Raw genomic sequence first — 21,021 nt, 5'->3', positions numbered from 1 at the left:
CCCGTTTATGATGTTGATAGAAGGAACGATTTGCTAAAGAGCTTCGCTCTTAAAAGAACGCATGTAGCGGTAACGATAACGCATGTAATTCATGGTCAAGAACCAAAGCAAATAACAACAGCAAAAAAGCAGCCAGAAAAGAAGAAAACATGACATATAAATAAAAAAGCAGAATCAAACAACGCTATACATATTTTGCAAAAAAAAAAGACTTATAGCGTGATGTGTCGGTGATAGTGGTATTTGTAGCAGTAGATTTCATTCGGATGTGGGTCTTGGTTTTGTGCAACGTGGCATGTATGACGAACATGAATGATCAGTAGTAACATGAGAATGATGACACGCGTGCATGACTTACTTGAGATACAGCCTTGAAGCGCTCGCGGGCGCTTCATTCACTGGATCTGTACCAAAATTGTTATGGCGTGACATGGCTGTATGGTGAATATAAATGGCAGGTCCTAACATGCGAATCATGACATGCATGTCAGGTACGGCGTGATTTACATCACACTGTCTTCGAGCACTTTTGGCCGTTTTATTAACTGAATATATACCAAAAGTGGTATGGCATGACATGAGTGCGTGACGAACATAAATGGGACGTCATGCACTGTGTATACCGAACATACGTTTCATTAGCATGGTATATGATTGTACATGCATTCACACATGACAAACATGCGATAGTGAACTACGTGTCATGATATGAATGACTTCATTTCACTCAAACACAAACGAGGCGGTGTATGCATCTCCTCGCTGACTGCTTCGCAAACATCGATTCCCGCGGTACGTGGGATCTGCCGGAATTTTTAAGACATTTTTTTATAAAAATCCTATGAGAGTAAGGCTCCTGTCGTTTTCGCATACGAACTCCACGTAAAGGAGGAAATACTTCGCCCCAACTGAAATTACACTGTTGCGACTTATGGTATACCCATTATTTGAAAATCACAAAAGTTGCACGCAATTGGAGATATTCATCATCGAAATTTCAGGGCGATATCGAAACTGATCGCATCCGTTGCGCACGAAACGCGACCACTCTATTACGTCACACCGGAACTGCCCATGACAAGGAAGTGACGAAATTTGAATGAAGGCGCGTCGTGGCCGTATCTTCTCGTCAAAAGCGGCAAGTCATTTCACTTGCACCAGCGCATCGCCTTACCTTTGCGTGTGGTGTTTGCTGCTTATCTGTTTCTTTCGAGTTGTGCGCAAGAAAGCCACAATATCAGCCACTGCGGCACTTTTTCTTGCTGACAGGCGAAATAGTTTTCGCACCTGTTTATAGTTCAAGAAATAAACAGACAAGCACTACAGGTCGCACGCAAAGAATAAGTTATATACTCGTGTATTTTAGAAGGCTTGCCGATTTTCCAGACCAGAGTCTGCTTCGGCGCGCCTTGAGTCAAATTGTGTCACTTTCTTGTCGCGTGTAGTTCCGGTCTTGCGTAACAGAGGTGCAGCGTTTACTGCGCACCGAGCGCCGTCAGTTTCGATATCGCCCTTAAAATTCGATGATAAATATCTCGAATTACGTGCAACTTTCGTGATTTCTGGAAAATAAGTAGGTCCATAAATTGGCACGCATTACAACTTCCTAGTATACACGCCTACCCTCAAGTCAATAAAGCGTATCACGTGGAAATTCACGTGGAATAAAAGCGTATCACGTGGAAATTCGCTGGTACATTGCGTTGTTAGTACAGAAAAGGTCGCCAGTTTTGTACTCCTCTTAACACATAGAGCGTAAATCATGGGAAATTATGCGATCCCACAACAATTTGTAAGGTGACCACGCCGCAACGCTGCGCGCCTGATGCCTGAGCATTGGTAGGCAGTGTAGAGAGGGAGGAGAAGAGACGGAAATATGATGGAGGCAGAAGCTGAGCGGCTGCAACTGATGGGCTTTGGCATAACTTGTTTCTGTACGTGTTTGCGACTAGGAATGCCAAAATTACGTGGGAACAGCTCGCATAACGCCATGATAAAAGATGAACACCCGAAGCATAGCCCTTCTACAAGCATTCGTAGTAAAAAACACGTACAAATGTACAATGCTAAGGCGCTCGAAAGAAGGCACCGCCCTTCGTCCAACAATTGAAATGTTTGATGGTTGCTTTTTTCCTTCTCTCGCTACTCACTCTTCATGCCACGCTGTGTTTCTTATTCTGGGCTTGATGTGTGCATGAGTGGGTGATGCTGCGAATGTGGAGAGTCATGATTCGCTTCATCGTTACATCAACGCGTCTCCCCGTGAAAAACCACATTCGCGGAACCGTCGTGGGGCAACCGTTTCGTTTTTCTTTAAAACGGGCGCCAACCAAATGAACGACGCAGTTCTTAACGCACTTGCACTATAGCGGCGGAACGCGCCGTCTGCTGCGTAGAGTCCGCGGGTGTACAAATCGTGAAATCACATTCACGCGTATCCAAATCGAGCACGCCCATGCGCCTCGTTCTAGCCGTTTGAAATATCGTCTTTCTTCATTCTACATTGGTTTATTTCATACCTCCACCCCTTTACATCCTGCCCGGCAGCTTTACAGCGTGCACGTACAACCGCCGGGGGCGTAGGAGAACAGTTAGAGGCCAGCACCGAGAAGATACGGCTTATGATGGGTCACGCGTGCCCCACGTATTAGGCGGCCCCGAAAAGGCTCACTACTCAAAAGCATTTCGCCGCAGGATGTGCATGTACAGACTTACGTATATGGCTGAGTCAGTATAATATGCCCGGCCCGCGTGCTCTAATGCGCCTCGTCAGTGTAGATAGACGGTGCCGTGACAGATCTCCAGAGAATAACAGTGTTGGAAACGAGATTGTCTTCTTGAGTCTCTATACCCGGCGAAGTGTAGTCCTAATCACAACATGATGCGAAAGGAGGCCGACGGATAGGCAAGTCCGCTCACGTTTTGCGAGACGAGGACGGCCTCGAGAAACGCGGAGCTAATCGTAACAGGGGCTGTGTATGATTTTCCGGCTAGCTCAAATACTAGATGGTGCGCATTTGCGTAAGTAATGAGCTTAACGATGATATAGACGTTTCTTCAAGTGAGTGTTCTGGCAACGTTGGTTTATGGTACCTCACTCTTACTCTGTGGTCTATAGGCATGACTGTATCTGACCTGTATAGACCTCACATGAGAATTTCGAATAATCAAAAGCGGCCTGGCATGAAATACATGTGCCTGCAAAATGTGCATATATATATATATATATATATATATATATATATATATATATATATATATATATATATATATATATATATATATATATATATATATATGGTGGGGTGAAATTCAATGGATCCGGTGGAAAATGCGGTAGAAAAACAGGTCGACAAACGTGCGAAACACAAGTTTTACTAACGTTTCGGCAGGAGGGCCTGCCTTCGTCAGAGTCTCTGACGAAGGCAGGCCCTCCTGCCGAAACGTTAGTAAAACTTGTGTTTCGCACGTTTGTCGACCTGTTTTTCTACCATATATATATATATATATATATATATATATATATATATATATATATATATATATATATATATATATATATATATATATATATATATATATATATATATATATATATCTTACGGCTTAGCTGCTCATACTCACTGTGTTTCACCACCATTCCGTTTTCCGTTAAAGCTTTCCGTGCTACATTTTATTACGAATTGAAGACATGGAAAAGTACAGAGCAGGACGGGATGAAAGGCTATGTTGCTCTTGTACATCAAGGAATTGTTCTTTATGTTTCAATCTTTGACTCCTCATTCCAGCGCATTTCAGGATGACAGTTTCACAAGACAATGCGAGTAATTAATCTCTCGACATAAGCCCACATACCTATTATCCACGTGCTCGTATAGGTGCTCAAAAGAGACGTTGACTTCTCAGAGAGGATAAATTAGCCTTGCACAAAAGACATCTTATCTCCTTGTGCTCAACTGTACTCCGACACTGCCGATATCCCCCTAGCACGTTTCAGCTAACGTTTCGTCTATGAAGAGTGATGAAAAAGCTCAAACGAACAGCCTCAGATTACACAGAAACAGGTCAAAGAATCGAAGAATCAACAGGGGTGCAAGAGTGGCACACTACCCAACAAGTGAGTCCCCGAATTGGAGCGACAGCATTGGATAACGCGACTCTATTCGCTTGAAGGAGGTCGTTAAATATTGCATATCGTCAAACTCGTAATAAGGTCAAAATGAAAATAATGCGACAGAAAAAAGAAATAAGGGAAAAACCTTGTGTGTGTTTGTGTTTTGTTTTCAAAGACGTTTTGCGGAGATGTTGGCGCCGGCGACACCTGTTCGCAGAAAATGAAATTAACGAAGATGACATACACGAAAAAAAAACAATAAAACTCATAGGCTCCCTATGCATTGGCTTGAGACGACTCGAAGGCAAAAGCCACCTTCTTTTTCTTCACAGTCGACATATTGATCCTGCCCAGCCCCCATCCTAAAGCTTTCGGTATCTAATGTGGTTTTGCGCTGCCTCCAGAATCGGAGGCATTGCCTGGTTTTGCACTGCCTCCGTGATCGGTCCACCTTTGACCTAGCGACCATGTCATGTGGTGACGTCATCATGTGACATCCCGTCATGCGAAGTCATGGTGGCGTCATGATGAAGTCATAATGACGTCACAATTATTGTGGATCTGTGACGTCATGACGACATCATCAGGTGCTGATGATTTTATTTTTCGTCATTCGTGTCGACGCCGGCGCCGCGGGACGCTGACGCCGCCGACGCTGGCGGTCAATTTTCGCATTTGATGAGGCATCTAAGGCTTTCGCCGCAAAAACCTACTTCAAATCTAACTTAAAATTAGCTCGCATAAGTGTTACAGTTAAGTCGTAAGATACTTCACATGAACGTTATGCCCCGTCACACGACGACGCTAAGGTTGACGCAAAATACACTCCAGCCCCACAAGAACACTAAAGTTCACGTAGAATACAGTCACACGGACACGGAATTTCGTGACACATAACCCTAGTCGTAAGTTCTTGTACCGCCGGTGGTCAAAATGGTCTTGAGCCCTCCACCAGAATGCGTGCTTCATAATGAGACGCGTGGTTGTTGCCCGTAAAAAAATAAAAAGAAAAAAGTATTTGATTACATCAACTCTCAACCTTCTTCTTCAGGCACCTGGCGTGATCGGTTTTGACCATATCGTAATCAATCTTATCTACTTGCAGAACAGTGCCATCAGTTATAAAGAGCGTAGCCAGATAAGAAAGGAATAAGTCAAATAGTGCCGTTGTGAGCATAAACGTAACGTTAAAGCTTTGTGATCTGCACCATACTCGGGTCGTACAGCAATGTCCTATACAATGAGACGCCTCAAATGCTTTATTTAATATAGGAGCACGCGGAGAACGCTTTTCTTGATGCTTTTTACATGCCTCCGAATTCCTGCCACGTTTGTTGTGCTTTTTAGGCCCATATTTCACAAACAGGCTTTCGTGCATTTCAGTTTTGAATAGAATGCATCAAGAACAGCGAAGCACGCAACATACTTGAACAAACAATGATATGAGTACTGAGGTACAGACTTCGAACACCAATGATGGCAGCTGAAAAGAACGCAGGCCGAAGAAAAGAGATAGGCAGTGTGAGTACATAGGCACAAATGGCACTGCGGCGCCGCTCCGCAGTTCGAGCAATTCTGGATCCGTAAAAGCCTCGGCTTAGCATCGGCAGTCGAACAATACACTCTCAGCGGGATGTAAGGCTCCGACAGGGAGCGCTTTAGGATTCGCTTATTCTAAGACACTTTGGAATTCGTGTTCGTCGAATAAGATCGTTTTAGACGTCGTGTCCTGCAGGAATTGGGAAATATTGTAAGAATTCAATGGAAGTGAATACACGGACCGGCTCTCTACTCGTTTTAAGAGCCGCGTTATTGAAGAAAATGAAAATCCCATTTCGAACGGCCCACTTGTTCGCCCGCGTTACGAAGAGAACCTCGCGCACTGAACAATCGCGTCATATGGCAGTGCTTCACTTCATTCCTTATTCAACGTTATCGGGAAAAAAGCCTGCGCTACAAATAACATCCACCAGGAAAAATAACAACTCGCGCACCGTTTCTTTTCGCTCATGTGAAATGCGATAGAGACGGGAGAATTCTCATATGCTGAGCGTACGAGCAATAGTCGCTGCTCGAAAGGAGAAAAACGAATCATATACTGACTTCGTATGAGGCGCCGAAAACGTAACGATTCTTTTTTAAACTCTGAAGCATTGCTTCCTCTTGAAGAACTGAAATGCAATCGGGCTGAATTTACTGCCCGATTTCAAAAGCTGGAATTCTTACGTTCCGGGGTAGGAGCTATAGCTCTGCACCAAAGTGGCTTTATTGATATAGAGGGATGCTTTTTTCGGTTGGGCTCCCAAAACGAAGCTGGGCTTTGTGGCGCCGCGCTCGAGTCCTGTGAGATACGCGCACACTACAGCTTAGAAAGCAAACCTCGAGACGGCGTGTTGCAAAACTGGCTAGAACTACTTGCAAGTGTTGCCGTCAGTGGAGGATGCTCGTTCCGATACCAGATTTGCATATTCAGCGACAACACGCTTTTGCTTTCACGGTCACTCTGTATATGTTATCAGATAAATTGGTTCAAGTTTCGTTATAGAATTGTAAATGCAAGTTTTGTATTGCCAATTTACGCACAAGACGGACGTCGTTTACGACTTCTGCCTTCCTTACTTCGTTTGTCCATTCGTTTAAGCCGAGAAGCCCCATGCCCAAGCATGTGGTTACTTCTTCAGCCTTTTCCTTCATTGCCTTTTCCTTCAGCCTTTTCCTTCAGCCTTTTCCTTCATTGGCGCTTGATAGCGACAAATTCTGTGCGGCCGCTTGCTGACTACCTGCTGAGGAGCAGGGGGAGAAGGAAAAGACGCTATTCCTGCAATACAACTAAGTCTGCAACCGTCGCTGTAACCATCCCAAAGCACACGACCGAGGGCAAGGGCGTCTCTGGAGTTGGCAGTCGCGTCTTTGTCCTCACTGATGGCCAGAGCTTTATTTTCCTTTACAAACAGCCTTACCGGCTCTGTCAGGGAAAACAACACACGGATCGTTATGTGGCGAGAACACCAAGAAAAAGAATGCCCAGCACTTGCGAGTTGCATCGCTATAGCCATAGGAGTAGCCAGCAAAGAGGGGAAACCAAAGAAAGGATTTGTTCTCGACAGGTCGAAGAAGACGCGAACTTTACTTCGCTTACGTCAGCTGACAGAGACTGGCGGAAGCGTCGAAAAAAATGCACGTGAAAGACATGGGGACCAGTAATGGCGAGAAGTGTATATACGAAACGACTCGCGCTTATTGTGCCTGTGGGTGTCGTTTGGGGAAGATAACGGACCCTATACCACGGCCGGTTAGACCGTTCTTTGTTGATCGCAGAGACAAGACGTCTTCGTTTGCATGCATAAGGCCGCAAGCTGATGATCGCGAAGTTAGGCAGTGAGGCGAGAGAGGTAGAAGATGTAAGAGAAAAGCACGTTTAATTTCCCAGCGTAAGCGAGAGAAATAAAAGAAATGAAAAGATGGAGATGATGAAAATTAAGGATGCCCACGGGAGCACTCACACGTTTAAGCGCTGGTCATTGAACTAGAAAGAAAAAAAGAGAGAGAGAGAGAAATGAAGAGGAAAGCTGGAAGGTTAGCCAGATATTAGCACCCGGTTTGCTACTCCGCACTGAGGTGAGGATATAGGGGTTGAAAAGAGGGTACAGAGAGAGGGAGAAGCAAACACACATACGCAATGATAAAAAAAAGATAAAGAAAGGTTAAAAACACAGGAAGGGCGTTGTAATTACAGTCGTCCAGAAAAGCCCGTGCATCGCAAGTAGCGCACGTCTTTCTTCTTCAGCGTTAAGTCCTGTCGATCGCGTGGAATTCTCTCTTCCGCCAGAGGTCGCTCGTCCAACCTGTTGAGCGCATTGCGGAGGGATAGTCTCTGTGCACTGTACTGCGGGCCGTCGCACAAAATATGGATGGATGGAAGAAACTTTATTTGGTCCTGGAGAACCCCGATCAGACAACCCCCGAAAATTTGTGCGCTTCTTTCTTCATTCCCGCAGTGGTCACACGTTGCGGTGTCGGCCATCCCAATGCGGAAAGCATTGGGATGGCAATGCAACCCCAACCTCAGTCTACTAGAAACAGTCACACATGTCATATGGGTCACCGTAAGTCTCCTTCAAGTTAAACCTTCAAATCATCTGTAAGGAAAATTTTTTCCAGTCTGGCTTAGGATCTTTGTCTACCAGCGAGTGCTCGCGCGAGCACTTTATAAAAGTTTTCCAGGTTAATTGTTAAGTTATGTGTTAAGTTATAATTTATTTATGTTTTCTTTACTTTGACATTTCTGTCGTGATATGCTTGATACATTGGCTATCTAAGTGCTGCGACGCTAGTTAGCTACAGAAAATAGTGTGGAACTCACGGCTCTACTCTAATTGACTCTAACGACTCTAATTGAGCTATGGCGTGCCGCCGTAGGTCAACCGGTAGAGCATCGGACGCGTTATTCGAATGTTGTAAGGTTTGATCACTGCCGGCGGCATGTTATCTTTTTGTCCACTTTAATTTCTTCACGTTTATATCCCAATTACTACAACTAACATCCCCTCTACTTTCCTTGGCTTGGTAGTCTGTTAGTTCTCATTGATATGGTATGCCTTGTCTCTTGCGGCACGCATGAACAGATCACGTTGTCACATTCTTGCTGTGCATACCCATATCATGGCTCTCGTAGATCGGTACTGCGTTTTGTTTTGTATCGAAAAGTTGCATAGAGAGTGTTCCGTACTAGTTTCCCAACCTAACACATTATGTATGTCATTTACATAAAATTATAGCAGCAGAATGATGTGCAAATGACTGATAAAGACGGAGCCGGCGTGCGTGTCCATAAAATTTGAAAAACTAATTAAATTTCTCTCGTTTTCAGATCAGCTTCGTCTTGAGGTACGTCGCTTTCAACCCGCACTGGAATCTGCACTAAGAGGTAAATGACTCTCTCAAAAAAAAAAAAATCTCCTCACACCTTAAAAGTACGTCATTAAACAAACCTCAAAGAATCTGAATTATTTATTGATGTCTTGACCATTCCCTAAACGTACCAGAAACAGATGGCGAACAAGAAGTGAAATATGTATTCTTCCTCTAAAAACATTCCGAGCACCGACTTTTCTTACAGTTCTCCTTGCATATGTTTATTATGACCTTGCAAGTGTGTTGACATGTTTCTCCAAGTTCTGGAAATCTAGAAAACGAAGCGTCCTTGCTTGCTAATGCATGGAGTTAATTGTTGTGTCATTCTGTTAAGCGCTTAATTCGCACAATTGCTTTTTTTGTTATTAGCGGCACGAGCGGCGAGTGACATTCTTGTTTATCTGCCAAGCACTTCCGGTCGAGCACTTACTTTCGGTTTTCTGAATATTCAGAAAGTGTTTTTTAAATATAAACAATAAAACAAAACTGGTCCGAACTCTGTGATTCTGGTTCAAATGAAGAGTTATATTGTATACATATGATATTGGAGCATAACTTTACTTAGGATAACGGTCAATTAATTGTCAGGATAATTAATGACAATTAATTTAATTAGTTAACTGAGAGAGCAGCCACTTTGATTGTGAGCAGCTAGGATCGTTGCGCCCCTGGCGGAGCAGATCTCAACTACGCGCTGCTTTCTACATGGCCTCTGAGATCCCCTTCGGCAGCGCGAGGAAACAGAATGTTGACCCAAGGAGTACACCAGGGTACACGAACGCCCATGTGCGTCTGCCACTATACCAGACACCAAAGTGAGGGATTAGGGTCGCCTCCATGTTTCTTTTTTTTTTACAAAGACATCATGGCACATGTAAACATTTTTTTTGCTGGTATTATCCGATCTGACAACAGATCTACAGCCCGGCTGGTGCTACGCGTTTCGTCCGAAGTCGCTGGGTCGCACGGGTGCGGACGCCCAAAACGCAGATAATAAAAATGGTTAAACCGCGGGTGTGATGACACTTTTCTGAAGAGCTCGAGTTTGCCTTTCGGGATGGGATGGTTCTCTGGAGGAAACTTAACGCGCTTTAGTCTCGTGGCTCGTTGTGTGGTGCCAGAACCAGCTCGAAAACTGATATTCTCGTTACTTGCCTGTTCAGAACAAAGTGTAGGATTTCTCCAATTTGTGTTGACAGCGAGCGATTACAGTCGAAGTGTCAGCCAGTGAGCGATACGCTTTATTTTTTTTTTGTCCGGTCATGCTCTAAGTTTTGGTTGTCTCCCCTCGTATTTGTAAACACAAGAAGAGACTGAGAAGCCTAGTTGTTGTCGATCTTGCGTTCAGACGGCAAATGGAAAAACAATATTGGTGTCTCTGCAATTTCTTTATCATTTAAGCGTTCCTGAGCGGTCCAAAAGCGCCGCAGCGGCAATATTTAAAGTAAAAAATACAATCTACACAAACAGGCTTTCTGTCTACCGCTACCTCGAAGTTTATTAATTTTTTTGAAAAAGGATGATAGTGGCAGATAGTAATCGATCTTCTCTAGCCTCCCCATTTCTTGGGGATCACTCCCGAAAACATTTTGTGTGTGGTAGTCCGCATTTTTATTGTCCTCCATGTTCATATTACTGCCCTGTTCTATTAGTATGATTGTCTCCCTCTGGATGCGTCCGTATTTGCGTGAGCTGCGCGCGCGCGCAGCTCACGAAAGTACGGACGCGTGACCCGTTATAAACACACACACACACACACACACACACACACACACACACACACACACACACACACACACACACACACACACACACACACACACACACACACACACACACACACGTGTGTGTGTGTGTGTTTCTAACGGGTCACGCTGAATTACCCTAAAATAATTAATGTCAAATGAACACTACATGCCACCATAAGGCTTTCGTTGTCAGCACCGGGCATGTCTAACCTTTGCCATTGATTTTGATGTTATCATTGTAAATATTTCCTCTTTTTCATCATTTGCGACACCTGTGCATAACATTACTAAGCACTTGAATGGGCTCAGCATGCCGTGGTCGCTGTGTTCACAGCGGCACGCCAGTTACGAGCGCAGTCGAGGGAGGCGCAGTTCAGCCTGACGAAGGCGGCGGCCGCGCTCAACCGCACACGGGAGCTGTTCAAGCTGTCCCTGGACATCTACCAGAGGGGTGCCGCTTTGTTCCTAGATACGCTCACCATGGAATCAGCAGCAGGTGAGTCGCATGCATACCTATATATACATGTGCCTATAGGTGACGTAATAGTCAGTAAGCACGTACTTTTTCGGCAAGCCGGCAATAACTCACAACTCGTGGTCTTCGATAATATTCAATACCCATATTGTCACGTGGTTGTGATATGGACGAAGGCAGAAGTCAGCAGGATAAGAACGAGTATTTTATTTGGCGAACTTGTGCCAAGAAACGAAATAGTCACTTTACAAGCGATGCGCAATGAGCACGGATTGCGACGAACAAAGCAGCGTCCGTCGATCAACTCCCAAGCGGTCAAGCGCGTTGGCTTTTATACAGGCGCTATCGAACTTTCCAGCGATATCGCTGGTGGCGGCGTTATCTCTTGATAAAGCTGGAACATTCGCGTGCTGCGCGCAATCTTAACGGAACGTTCTAAAACAGTCGCGAAGCTTGTTACACATTGCGGCGCGGCCTGCGCAGCGCGTTGCCCACAGGCTTTGTGGATGAAGCTTCAACTCATGAAAAATAAGACGCGCGGCAATAGAGCACTCGTTCGGACTCTTTGGTACCCCACAACTCATATACGACTGTGGGGGTACCAAATAGTCTATAACAAATACATATTATAGGATGCTACGAACAGCTGTTTGTAACAACGAATAGTCCAGAAAGTAAAAAACCGAGCATAGTTTTACTGTCATTGAATACATTACTTTATTACGTTACATTTCGACGTATGCACCCGGATTTTGCGCACACTACCAGAACCTTTTAGGAACACACTGCACGGTTGTTCGTGCCATCCAAATTGGGACATTTGCAAACACCTCCGGCTATTGTGTTCAATGCTGTTAAGATCACTTGGTTTTAACTTGCGCACTTGCGCACTTGCCCCTTAGCCCGTCCCTAAAGGAAGAAGTCGCAGGGGGTTAAATCACGGTCGCGTGAAGGCCATTCTGTCAGTCCCCGGCTGCCAATCCATCTGCCTGGGAAATTGTCATAAGCCATGCTCTCACTTGAATTGCGAAGATCCAACAGTATTACAAAACAACCTCTGAAATTATAAATGGTTAACATCATGTTAGTCAACAGTATTACGCGCCAGTTAGAGCTGACGATAGTTTGTAGGAAAATCTAAATTAAAAATAAATATTGACTTTAACCACCCTGATATATTGAGTGCGAAATCTTTAGACGATGAACAAACACGCAAGACGAAAGTCACAAGTGCTCATACCTTTCGTTTTTTGTGTTTGTGGTCGTCCGAAAATTCTGGCTAGAAATTTAGGAGCAATTTTTCCAAGGTATTGTGCGCCATGCAGACAATGAAAGCGACGGAGTCAGTGCATGCGTCCTGGAGGGCACAGTAAGCAGCAGTGCAAGCGCACGAGTCTGCGGGCATTACAAGGGATATGTTCTTGAGAACCTTTGTATGCGCCGTAAGATGAAATATGTGGCTGCAAAAACAGCGAAACGGTAATGTCTGGCATGAGACCCTTCTGCCAGCGCCTGAGTGATACGAGAGCGGTAACATTTACGGAAGCCTGCTCATTAATCTTTTTTTTTTATTGTCGATATACGATACACTTCACTACAACAATATCTTCTGTACGACCTCTACGAGAGCGATTGAGCGAGTGTTTCTTGAAATAAGTGCTCCTGAATGCAACCATATTTTAGACACTGTGCAACTCAAGAAAGGTTTTTTGCTATATCTTACTGCTTACATTTTACGCCGTTCTTATTATCATACCGTCGCTCTGGCTGCTGTAGTTCAATGGCAACACCGGCTACAAAGATAAGCCTCCGTTAACTGTATAGACACAGCTAAGCGCGGCAATTTTATCGCAGCTCTGCTTCCCATCATTCGGCTCGGAAACTGGGCTTTCGATTTCCCGCCATCACGAGTCAGCTCGGACTTCATGAAGGTACCGCGTTCTTCCGAAGAGTTCCTGGAGGACTTCTCGGATTTTTGTATCTTGGAGTTATCAACGCCACGGTAAGCGCAATGAGCGTCATCTTCACATCGCTTTCATTAGCCCTTCAATCATTAAACATCAAATCACTACTCTCGCGATATCGATTTGAAGCCTTAAAATTTTTATATTATACGGTAACTTCATCACATTTACTAAGTTGTACCCGTAGCTCCCATGCCTTGAACGTAACACCTGTCTTTGCTCTTACTAATACATTTAAATACAGTTTCCTTCCGCGTACGATGGAGTTTTGAAGTGTGTCTTCCCGGTAACATTCGCTCCTTACCACAAAAAGATATTTTAGTTACTACTGAAGAGCATCTCACTGACATGTAAACTACATCATTTTTATTATTGTTCTCTTGTATGTGTTTGTATTACCATTAGTAGTGTTTTCTTGCATTTTTATTGTTTGTCGTCTTACCGGCATTATATAATGTTCCCGTTCCTGCTATGACCTTCAATATGGCTGCACTATACGTAGATAAATAAATAAAATAAATGTTTGTCGCTGAAAGTCCACCATTGTAGGCCGCCTTATCCCCAACAGGAAGCACGTAATCTTTCATGTTCTAATTACACATAGCAACTGAAGTACGACGTGAATGTACAATTAATTTGGCAGATGTCTCCGATAGGCCTCATATCGGTCCTTTCTTTATACGTGATATACAGACATAAATAAGATAAGTTGACGAATATTCGCGAAGCGCATCTTCTGATGGGACGAATATACCTGCGAGTTCATATGTATTCACCTTCTAAAACCGTTGCGACAATTCAACTATAAGGAAGCGACACGAAGGCTTCTACCGAAAGCCTCAGGACTCGTAGCAGAACTTTTTATTTACGACATGAAAGCCTCAGGACTCGTAGCAGAATTTTTATTTACAGCATGAAAACAAAAACACTATCTGTTACTGCAGTGTACCTGCTGCGGTATATTACTGCGGTACACTTGCCGCATAATCGTTGCGAGTAGAAGGAGGCCATCATGGCAAGCAGACGATTCAGTCCTGCCTGTTCGCGTAGCGATCGTCATTGCACATCTCGCGATATTTGACATCTCTCGGGTATCTGCTTAGGTTGTAAAGTTTTACCTGCATGAATATGCTCCAGAGATGGGGAGAAATATCACTTCCGACGTCATTACTATCTACCGTCATCTTGCAGTAACGAGATAGATTTCCTTGCGCCTTTAAGATCAATATGAGAGTCGGCAGGAGGACGCTTGCTTTCCATCTATCTGCCTTACTTATAAGAGAGTGAGAAAAAGTTCTTTGTCGAAAAGCATAATGGTTAACTGCCCTATTTGTAAGCAAGTATATTTTACCTGGGGGTGGCTCACAAAAAATGATTCAGGAGCTGTATTGTGAAAAAAAAATTGCCAGGCCTGCGCTGAAACCGCAGCACAGTCACAGCGAAAGCTGGAAGAGCGGCGTTTCTAGAGCCCGTTGTAAGCTCTATTGCGGCTAATAAAAGTACACTAGCAAGGTACCCACTACGCCATAAATCACAATTTTTGTGAAGTTGCGACGCACCTACTAAGCCATTATTCGTCATTCTGCGGAGAAGCGAGGCACCAGCTACACGTCTGTAAGGCATGTGCACCTTGTTGAAGCGACGACATGCGCAAATAGATCATGCGCTTATGGGCTTCCTTGGCAACCAATACAAGTGCACTTGCGAGGAACCCACTACGCTATAAATCATTGTAATTTTTGAGAAGTAGGGCAGCAAGCACTGTGCCATTTTTCGTCATTCTACGGAGAGCATTGGTAGCTGCTAACGCATGTAAGGCATTATGCGCACTTTGTTGATGCTGTGCCTGATGACGATGAAGAATTATGGCAGAGCCCTTTGTAATGGGTTGGAAGCATTCAACAACCTACTCGTCGCGCAATTCGCATTGTGTGACGCCTGGTTACAGAATTCGCGTTGTGCGACGCTTAGTGCTTATTTTACTCTTCTACCACGCTATATTGCATATGCTAATGTGGTTCCTTCCCGACATGAAGCCTGTATAGGACCTTTTTGCAAAGCAGTTTCAAGCACCGGCAGGACTCAGAGGTTGAATACCGGGCTCCCACGCAGAGGGCCCAGGTTCGAAGCTCGTTCCATCCTGGAATTTTTTTCTTATTTCGTTTTATTTTCTTATTTCGAGCGATACTGGTTACGGACACCGGCGGCGGCGGCAGCGGCGGCGGCGGACAACTACGGCGCCAAAAACGGCTGGTGAAGTGATCTCATAACAGCTTCCGCTGTAAAAAAAATGTTCGATAGCATGATAAAGAATCATTTGTGTTTGTTAGTGAGCCGCCTTAAGCGATACATGCGTGCACAGTATATGTTTTTTTTTTCTATGCACAGTAGTCACTGGGAAGCCGTAACTAGTTTATATTTAACGATCCGAGCAGTCTACAGTTAGAAGGATAAGGAGTGAAATAGGGCAACCTGGAGTCTTTTATTACCCGATTCTCAGCCAATACCCCAGGATGGCTGTGAGCCAGAAATTTTAGGATTTACATCTACATCCGCGTCTACATATGCATCTTGTGTGCAGTTAATAGGCGCAGTTTCATTGCATATTCTGTCGGGGAATCCAGAAGCTTGCATCGCGTTTTCTTGAGTACACCTGTAAGTGCAGTTTTCTAACATTTTGTTTTCGTTCGTGCGCGTGCGAGAAAAGAGGTAACTGTCGTTAAGAATAATATTTCACTCATATCACTTGGTGCTGTCCTTTCAGTATGCCGAACAACTTTCGTCACCGAAAGCAAAGAGAAAAGAAGGAAACGCTGCGTCGCTGTAGATGAACCGGTAGCCTAAATGCGCGCGGACCTTCCAAGGGCCCCGTGAGTGATACCAGACAGAACGGTGACTTTGCCGATTCATTCTCGGTATTAAGCAATCGCACGACAGACAGCATGTCGCTAAACATGGAGGGAAAGTCCGGCGCTAAGTATGATTTCGGAAACCAGATCTGGAGGTGCTAGAAATCAAGAATAATATAATAAACTATAGGTGGTGCTCGTACTGGCCAGTCTAAAAAGATTCTAAGTTCACGTGCACAAACACAGCGGTGTGTAGTCTGCTTCTTCTTTCATCTGTTCGTCTATTATCGTTGCCTTGGGTGGCTCGAAACGACTGTTTTCTTCGGATAAGAACGATATAGGAAACCGATGACGGCGGTTAAGTATTCAGATCCCGGGGAGAAAGGCGGCGTTGGCCGCAACGGCTGTCACCGCAAGCTCGTTGTACGCATGCGGGTGGCGTCAGCTGTAACGGCCGGTCGCTTTCGTATCGTACAGTGAGTCTGCAGTTCAGCGTAAGATGAACGAATGAACTTTTTTTATTTTGTTTTGTTCTTTGTTTGCTGTTGCTGTTGCTGTTATGATCTACCTTCTTATAAGAAACGTGTATTTATTATCTTCTCTCTTCTTTGCAGAAAGCCGGAAGAGTGCAGAATCAGCTCAAAGTGTTTCGATCTCATGACGGATCCTTATAGAGATGGATACTGGCTAACGCACGAATTATTCTACGCACTAATCGCATACGTCGTAAGTGCACGCATGCGGCCTTAAGATTATAATGTCAAGCATCAGTATCCCGGGTTATAAAGAGTGCGACGAAATGATGTTGCCAGACTTGCATGGAAGTTTTGTGTGTGTGTGTGTGTGTGTGTGTGTGTGTGTGTGTGTGTGTGTGTGTGTGTGTGTGTGTGTGTGTGTGTGTGTGTGTGTGTGTGTGTGTGTGTGTGTGTGTGTGTGTGTGTGTGTGTGTGTGTGTGTGTGTGTGTGTGCGCGCGCGCGCCTTCAGGTAGCGTGCGAGGGATTATTGGTCGTCTGCCAGCTCGTATACAGATCACGTGCTACTTGACGTCACCGAGAAAAAAAAAAGTGTTCCACACTACACACGCCGTCGTGGCAACGAGCGACGCTGACCAACACTCCCATGGTTTAAATGCTCAGATATAACCGATGACGTGCAAGGTGGGACGACCGCCGCCGTAGTTCGATTGGCAGAACATTTGACGAGTTCATCGAAGGTTGCAGATTCGGTCCCTGTTGGCTGCAATTTGTCTTTTCGTCCATTTTCGTTTCTTCACATTTCTATCATAATTACAACAAATAACGTCCCCTATACTTTCCTTAGCTTGATTGTTTGTTGGTTCTCATTAAAAAGCTCGCAGTAAGAAAGGCAATATATATATTACGAATTTCTTTCTACGGGGAAACAGTTTTCGCTTGCATGCGCTCTCCAACTGCGCAGTCCCGAATTATTTTTTACTCGAATACGCAAATGCTTGCAATCGCCACACACCCCTCCGTAGTAACAACTTGTCAATTACTCATGCACTGCGGTCACTTCTCGCAGCGTTTAAAGGAGTGCGCGAAGTATTGCTGTTCTTCCACTATGACATTGTGCTTACATTTCTTGACCTCCACCAGTGTTGCGGAATGGGCGCCTCCATTCCATTCCAATTCCATTCCGGGGAATTAGAACTTGCCACAATTCCATTCCTTTCAATTCCTCGGAATGAAAAAAACTTAGCCCATTCCCACTCAGGGAGTGGCCGGGCAGTTCAATTCCATTCATGTAATTCCTCAACGTAGGAGAGGCATCTTGATAGTTTGATCAAGTTAAGAATGAACGCCGCATAAGGCTGATGTCATGAGATGCATTAAGAACTGCAAAAGTACACAAAACACGTTACCGAGGTCGAGGGATAGTAGCTTGGTGACATATCTCGTGCAATACAAGCACCCTACTAATTCCCATAGGGGCAGTTCTCCCGCTAGCTATAGTATTTGCATACTCAGCATGTTTGGACGAGTGGTGATATTTTAGTATTGTTTAAGCTTAAATGTGTGAATGCTAAAATGACGACATAGCGTATTTTTATGCTGACAAAAGCAGTGCTCAAGAAGACTAAGCAGTTCTGTCACGCGTCTGGAGCGGTCGGGAATATGGAGAAAACTAAGATTTGGTTAATGCGGAACAAAACCCTCTAGATCCGCTGGTATTAGTTGGAACAGTGCATATCGAATACGGCCGCAGTGCTCGTCAGCACTTGTCAAGCGCGCCTGGGATGAGGAGAACTTTCTGTGTCCGCCTGTGCGCAGGTATGCAAGATTAATGCAAAGCAAAAACAATGAAGTGATGGATGAGGAGGCAGCAGGCGGCTGGGGCGGCATAGAGCCGCGGTTACGCGTAAAATAGAGACAAACTTCGGAGCAACACAGTCTATATAAGGACAAAATTGTAGTAGGCGCGTTGCTTATAAATGTACCGTGCTTGTAATCAGCCAAGCCGTTTTAAAAATACTGCTTTGTCGTTGAATTCGAGGCTCTGACTTGCTAATGTTTGATGTTTGAAAAACAGCGCGTAGACGAAAACGTGCCCCATTTTCGGAAAAAGACGTAATTTCATTCCCATTCCATTCCGTGCAAAAGGCGCTTAATTCCATTCCCATTCCATTCCTCCAAGCATTGTCCCCATTCCATTCGCACTCCACTCCGGGGTCGCGAAAACGTGGAATGATTCCGGAGTCATTCCAATTCCGGAGTGGCAACTCCGCAACACTGATCCTCCACTGAGGGTGTCCATGATGCTGTATATCTCAAAATATTTCACAACGACAGCGGCACTCGCGAGAAAAACCTAGGTTCGTTCATTTTGTGCCCACTCCTTCACTTTTTTCTCCTTGTGCCTTAACGAGTCATAGGTATAGATCTATTGTGTTAAAAAAAACCAATATACTGACACCTGGTACAGTTATATAAGCATGTGGTTGACTTGTGTTTAGGTGCACGTTGCAGAACGCCAGGTCGTCCATATTAATTCAGAGTCCTCCAATACAGTGTGCCTCATAATCATGTCGCGGTATTGGCGCGTATAAGACCCCAGAAATTAATCAACTTGTTTATCATTCGAACAGGGGACATTCGATGGCCGATACAGTTCCATATACTCTTTCTGCAGAAAAAAAAGGAATCAACTTAACTTTACAGCGTCCAGCTCTGACGTTTTTACGGATTACTTAAGATGTCCACTGTGTTTGCAAAAAAGTATAATTCCTCGATGACAATCTTTATCTTACATATTATTTCTATTTTACAGAGCCCTTGTAGACAGCGACTACAAGAACTCCTGAGGGACCATAGGGAAATGAACATCAAAACGTTCCTCCACCAGACCTGCAGTAACATTTACAGGGACGCCATATTCGAAAGCAAGCAGGGCTTGTCGGAGCTGTTTCAAGACCTTTTTATCGAACAAGGCAAGTTGATTCTCGCACTTCATTCCTTCACTTATCTGGACTTGGTCGCAGCATACATGTGCAATACCTGCTCATAATCGATTACTGATTGTTGTCATAAAGATAAGTTTTGTCTTCGTGCGCCTATTACGCATGCCGTGGTTGAGGCGTTTTGCAGAAATTACGCAAGCAATTGGCTACAGCTCTGTATTTCATAATTAAATCCTTATGCTCCACTAAAAAACCAAAAAAAGCTATTTCAGCTGCATCGGCGGTGCTTTCTGTCCCTTCCAGAGCTTCTTTTTTCAATGTTCATGTTTTTAAGACTAATGGTAAATAAAACTTTTAGCCGGTGGTGGCTCTTACACTGGCTGTCATGTCAACGTGAAAGTGGTCCCTCTTACCACTGGGTGCTACGTGTAAGTACCACTGTGTCCCAGTGACGCAAGCAGATGCATACCATTCTATATGGACATAAGGGTTACATTCGGAACTATATAAGAATGGAAGCTTGAGCGAGTTGGTATGCGTTCATCTTTGTAGAAACAGCGCTCACTAGACGACGACGAAGTAAAAGAAGGCACAGGACAGGCGCTGACTCGCAACTAAAGTTTATTAGGAAAAACACGCAATATATATAGGTGATGTGCAACAACAAAACAACCAAAAAACACCAAAAGCGAATAAGACCCAAACAAGTCTCAAGCAAGTAAAAGCAAAAAAAACAGGCATCATAGTCTGCAGGTGCTGCAAAGGTACGAAAATTCTGCGTCACTCAGCGAAATCGATGGCATGCTAACACACTTATCTCCTTTTCTTCTAATGTGGAAGGCCTCGATCACTTCCCTTGCTACCTGCTCTTTATGATGCGATAAAATCATTGTGTCACTGAAGAAGGGTGCGCAGCCGCATTCGTGGCAATGAGCGGCGAGAGAAAATGGCTTTGTTTCTGTCAATGATCGTTCGTGTTCACGAAGACGAACGTTAACGCATCTTCCGCTTTGGCCAATGTAAGCTTTTCCGCATGATAATGGTATTTGGTATACTATGGCCTCCTTGCAATCTGTATAGTGGTAGGTGTGGTTAATTGCACAGTTGCCAGGAACACTTTCCCTGTCGTTCCTCTGCTTATCAATGCTTTGCTGTACTTTTGCACAAATGGACACCAGCTTATGAGGAGATGAGAAAACTACGCCCTCGTAGAGCTCCTGCAGCAAAATAACCCCTGTAAATGTCAGGCTGTCAGTGTTGACGTAGGAGACTTATTCTACTCAATACCGCATGATGAATTAATGAGAAGTGTGAAAATGTGCGTATGTGATTTCAACGATGAACACGCCTTTTTTAGTAGTTGTCAAGTTCCTCTGGAATCCTTTCTAGAGTTAGTATCATTATACCTGATGTCCAGATTTGTTAAACACGAAGAAGATATCTACATCCAAAAGAAAGGAATTTGTATTGGTTCTAGAGCTGCGCCCATTCTGTGTGAAATATTTCTGAGCTTTGTGGACAGGAAGCTGGCACAAGGT

General features: G+C 44.4%; 1 protein-coding gene across 1 annotated transcript in view; it reads left to right on the top strand.

The window, feature by feature from the left end:
* Window positions 1–21,021, top strand: part of LOC119386193 (UPF0764 protein C16orf89 homolog) — a 98,988-nt gene that overhangs the window by 66,125 nt on the left and 11,842 nt on the right. The window contains exons 2-6 of the mRNA XM_049414249.1: window positions 8,985–9,041; window positions 11,111–11,272; window positions 13,106–13,253; window positions 16,679–16,790; window positions 19,354–19,513. Coding sequence (XP_049270206.1) covers window positions 8,985–9,041; window positions 11,111–11,272; window positions 13,106–13,253; window positions 16,679–16,790; window positions 19,354–19,513 — 639 coding nt within the window. The remainder of the gene's footprint in view (window positions 1–8,984; window positions 9,042–11,110; window positions 11,273–13,105; window positions 13,254–16,678; window positions 16,791–19,353; window positions 19,514–21,021) is intronic.

This window comes from Rhipicephalus sanguineus, chromosome 3 (genome assembly GCF_013339695.2).
Source record: "Rhipicephalus sanguineus isolate Rsan-2018 chromosome 3, BIME_Rsan_1.4, whole genome shotgun sequence".
Classification (NCBI taxonomy): domain Eukaryota; kingdom Metazoa; phylum Arthropoda; class Arachnida; order Ixodida; family Ixodidae; genus Rhipicephalus; species Rhipicephalus sanguineus.
This window is presented reverse-complemented; position numbering and strand designations above follow the sequence as displayed.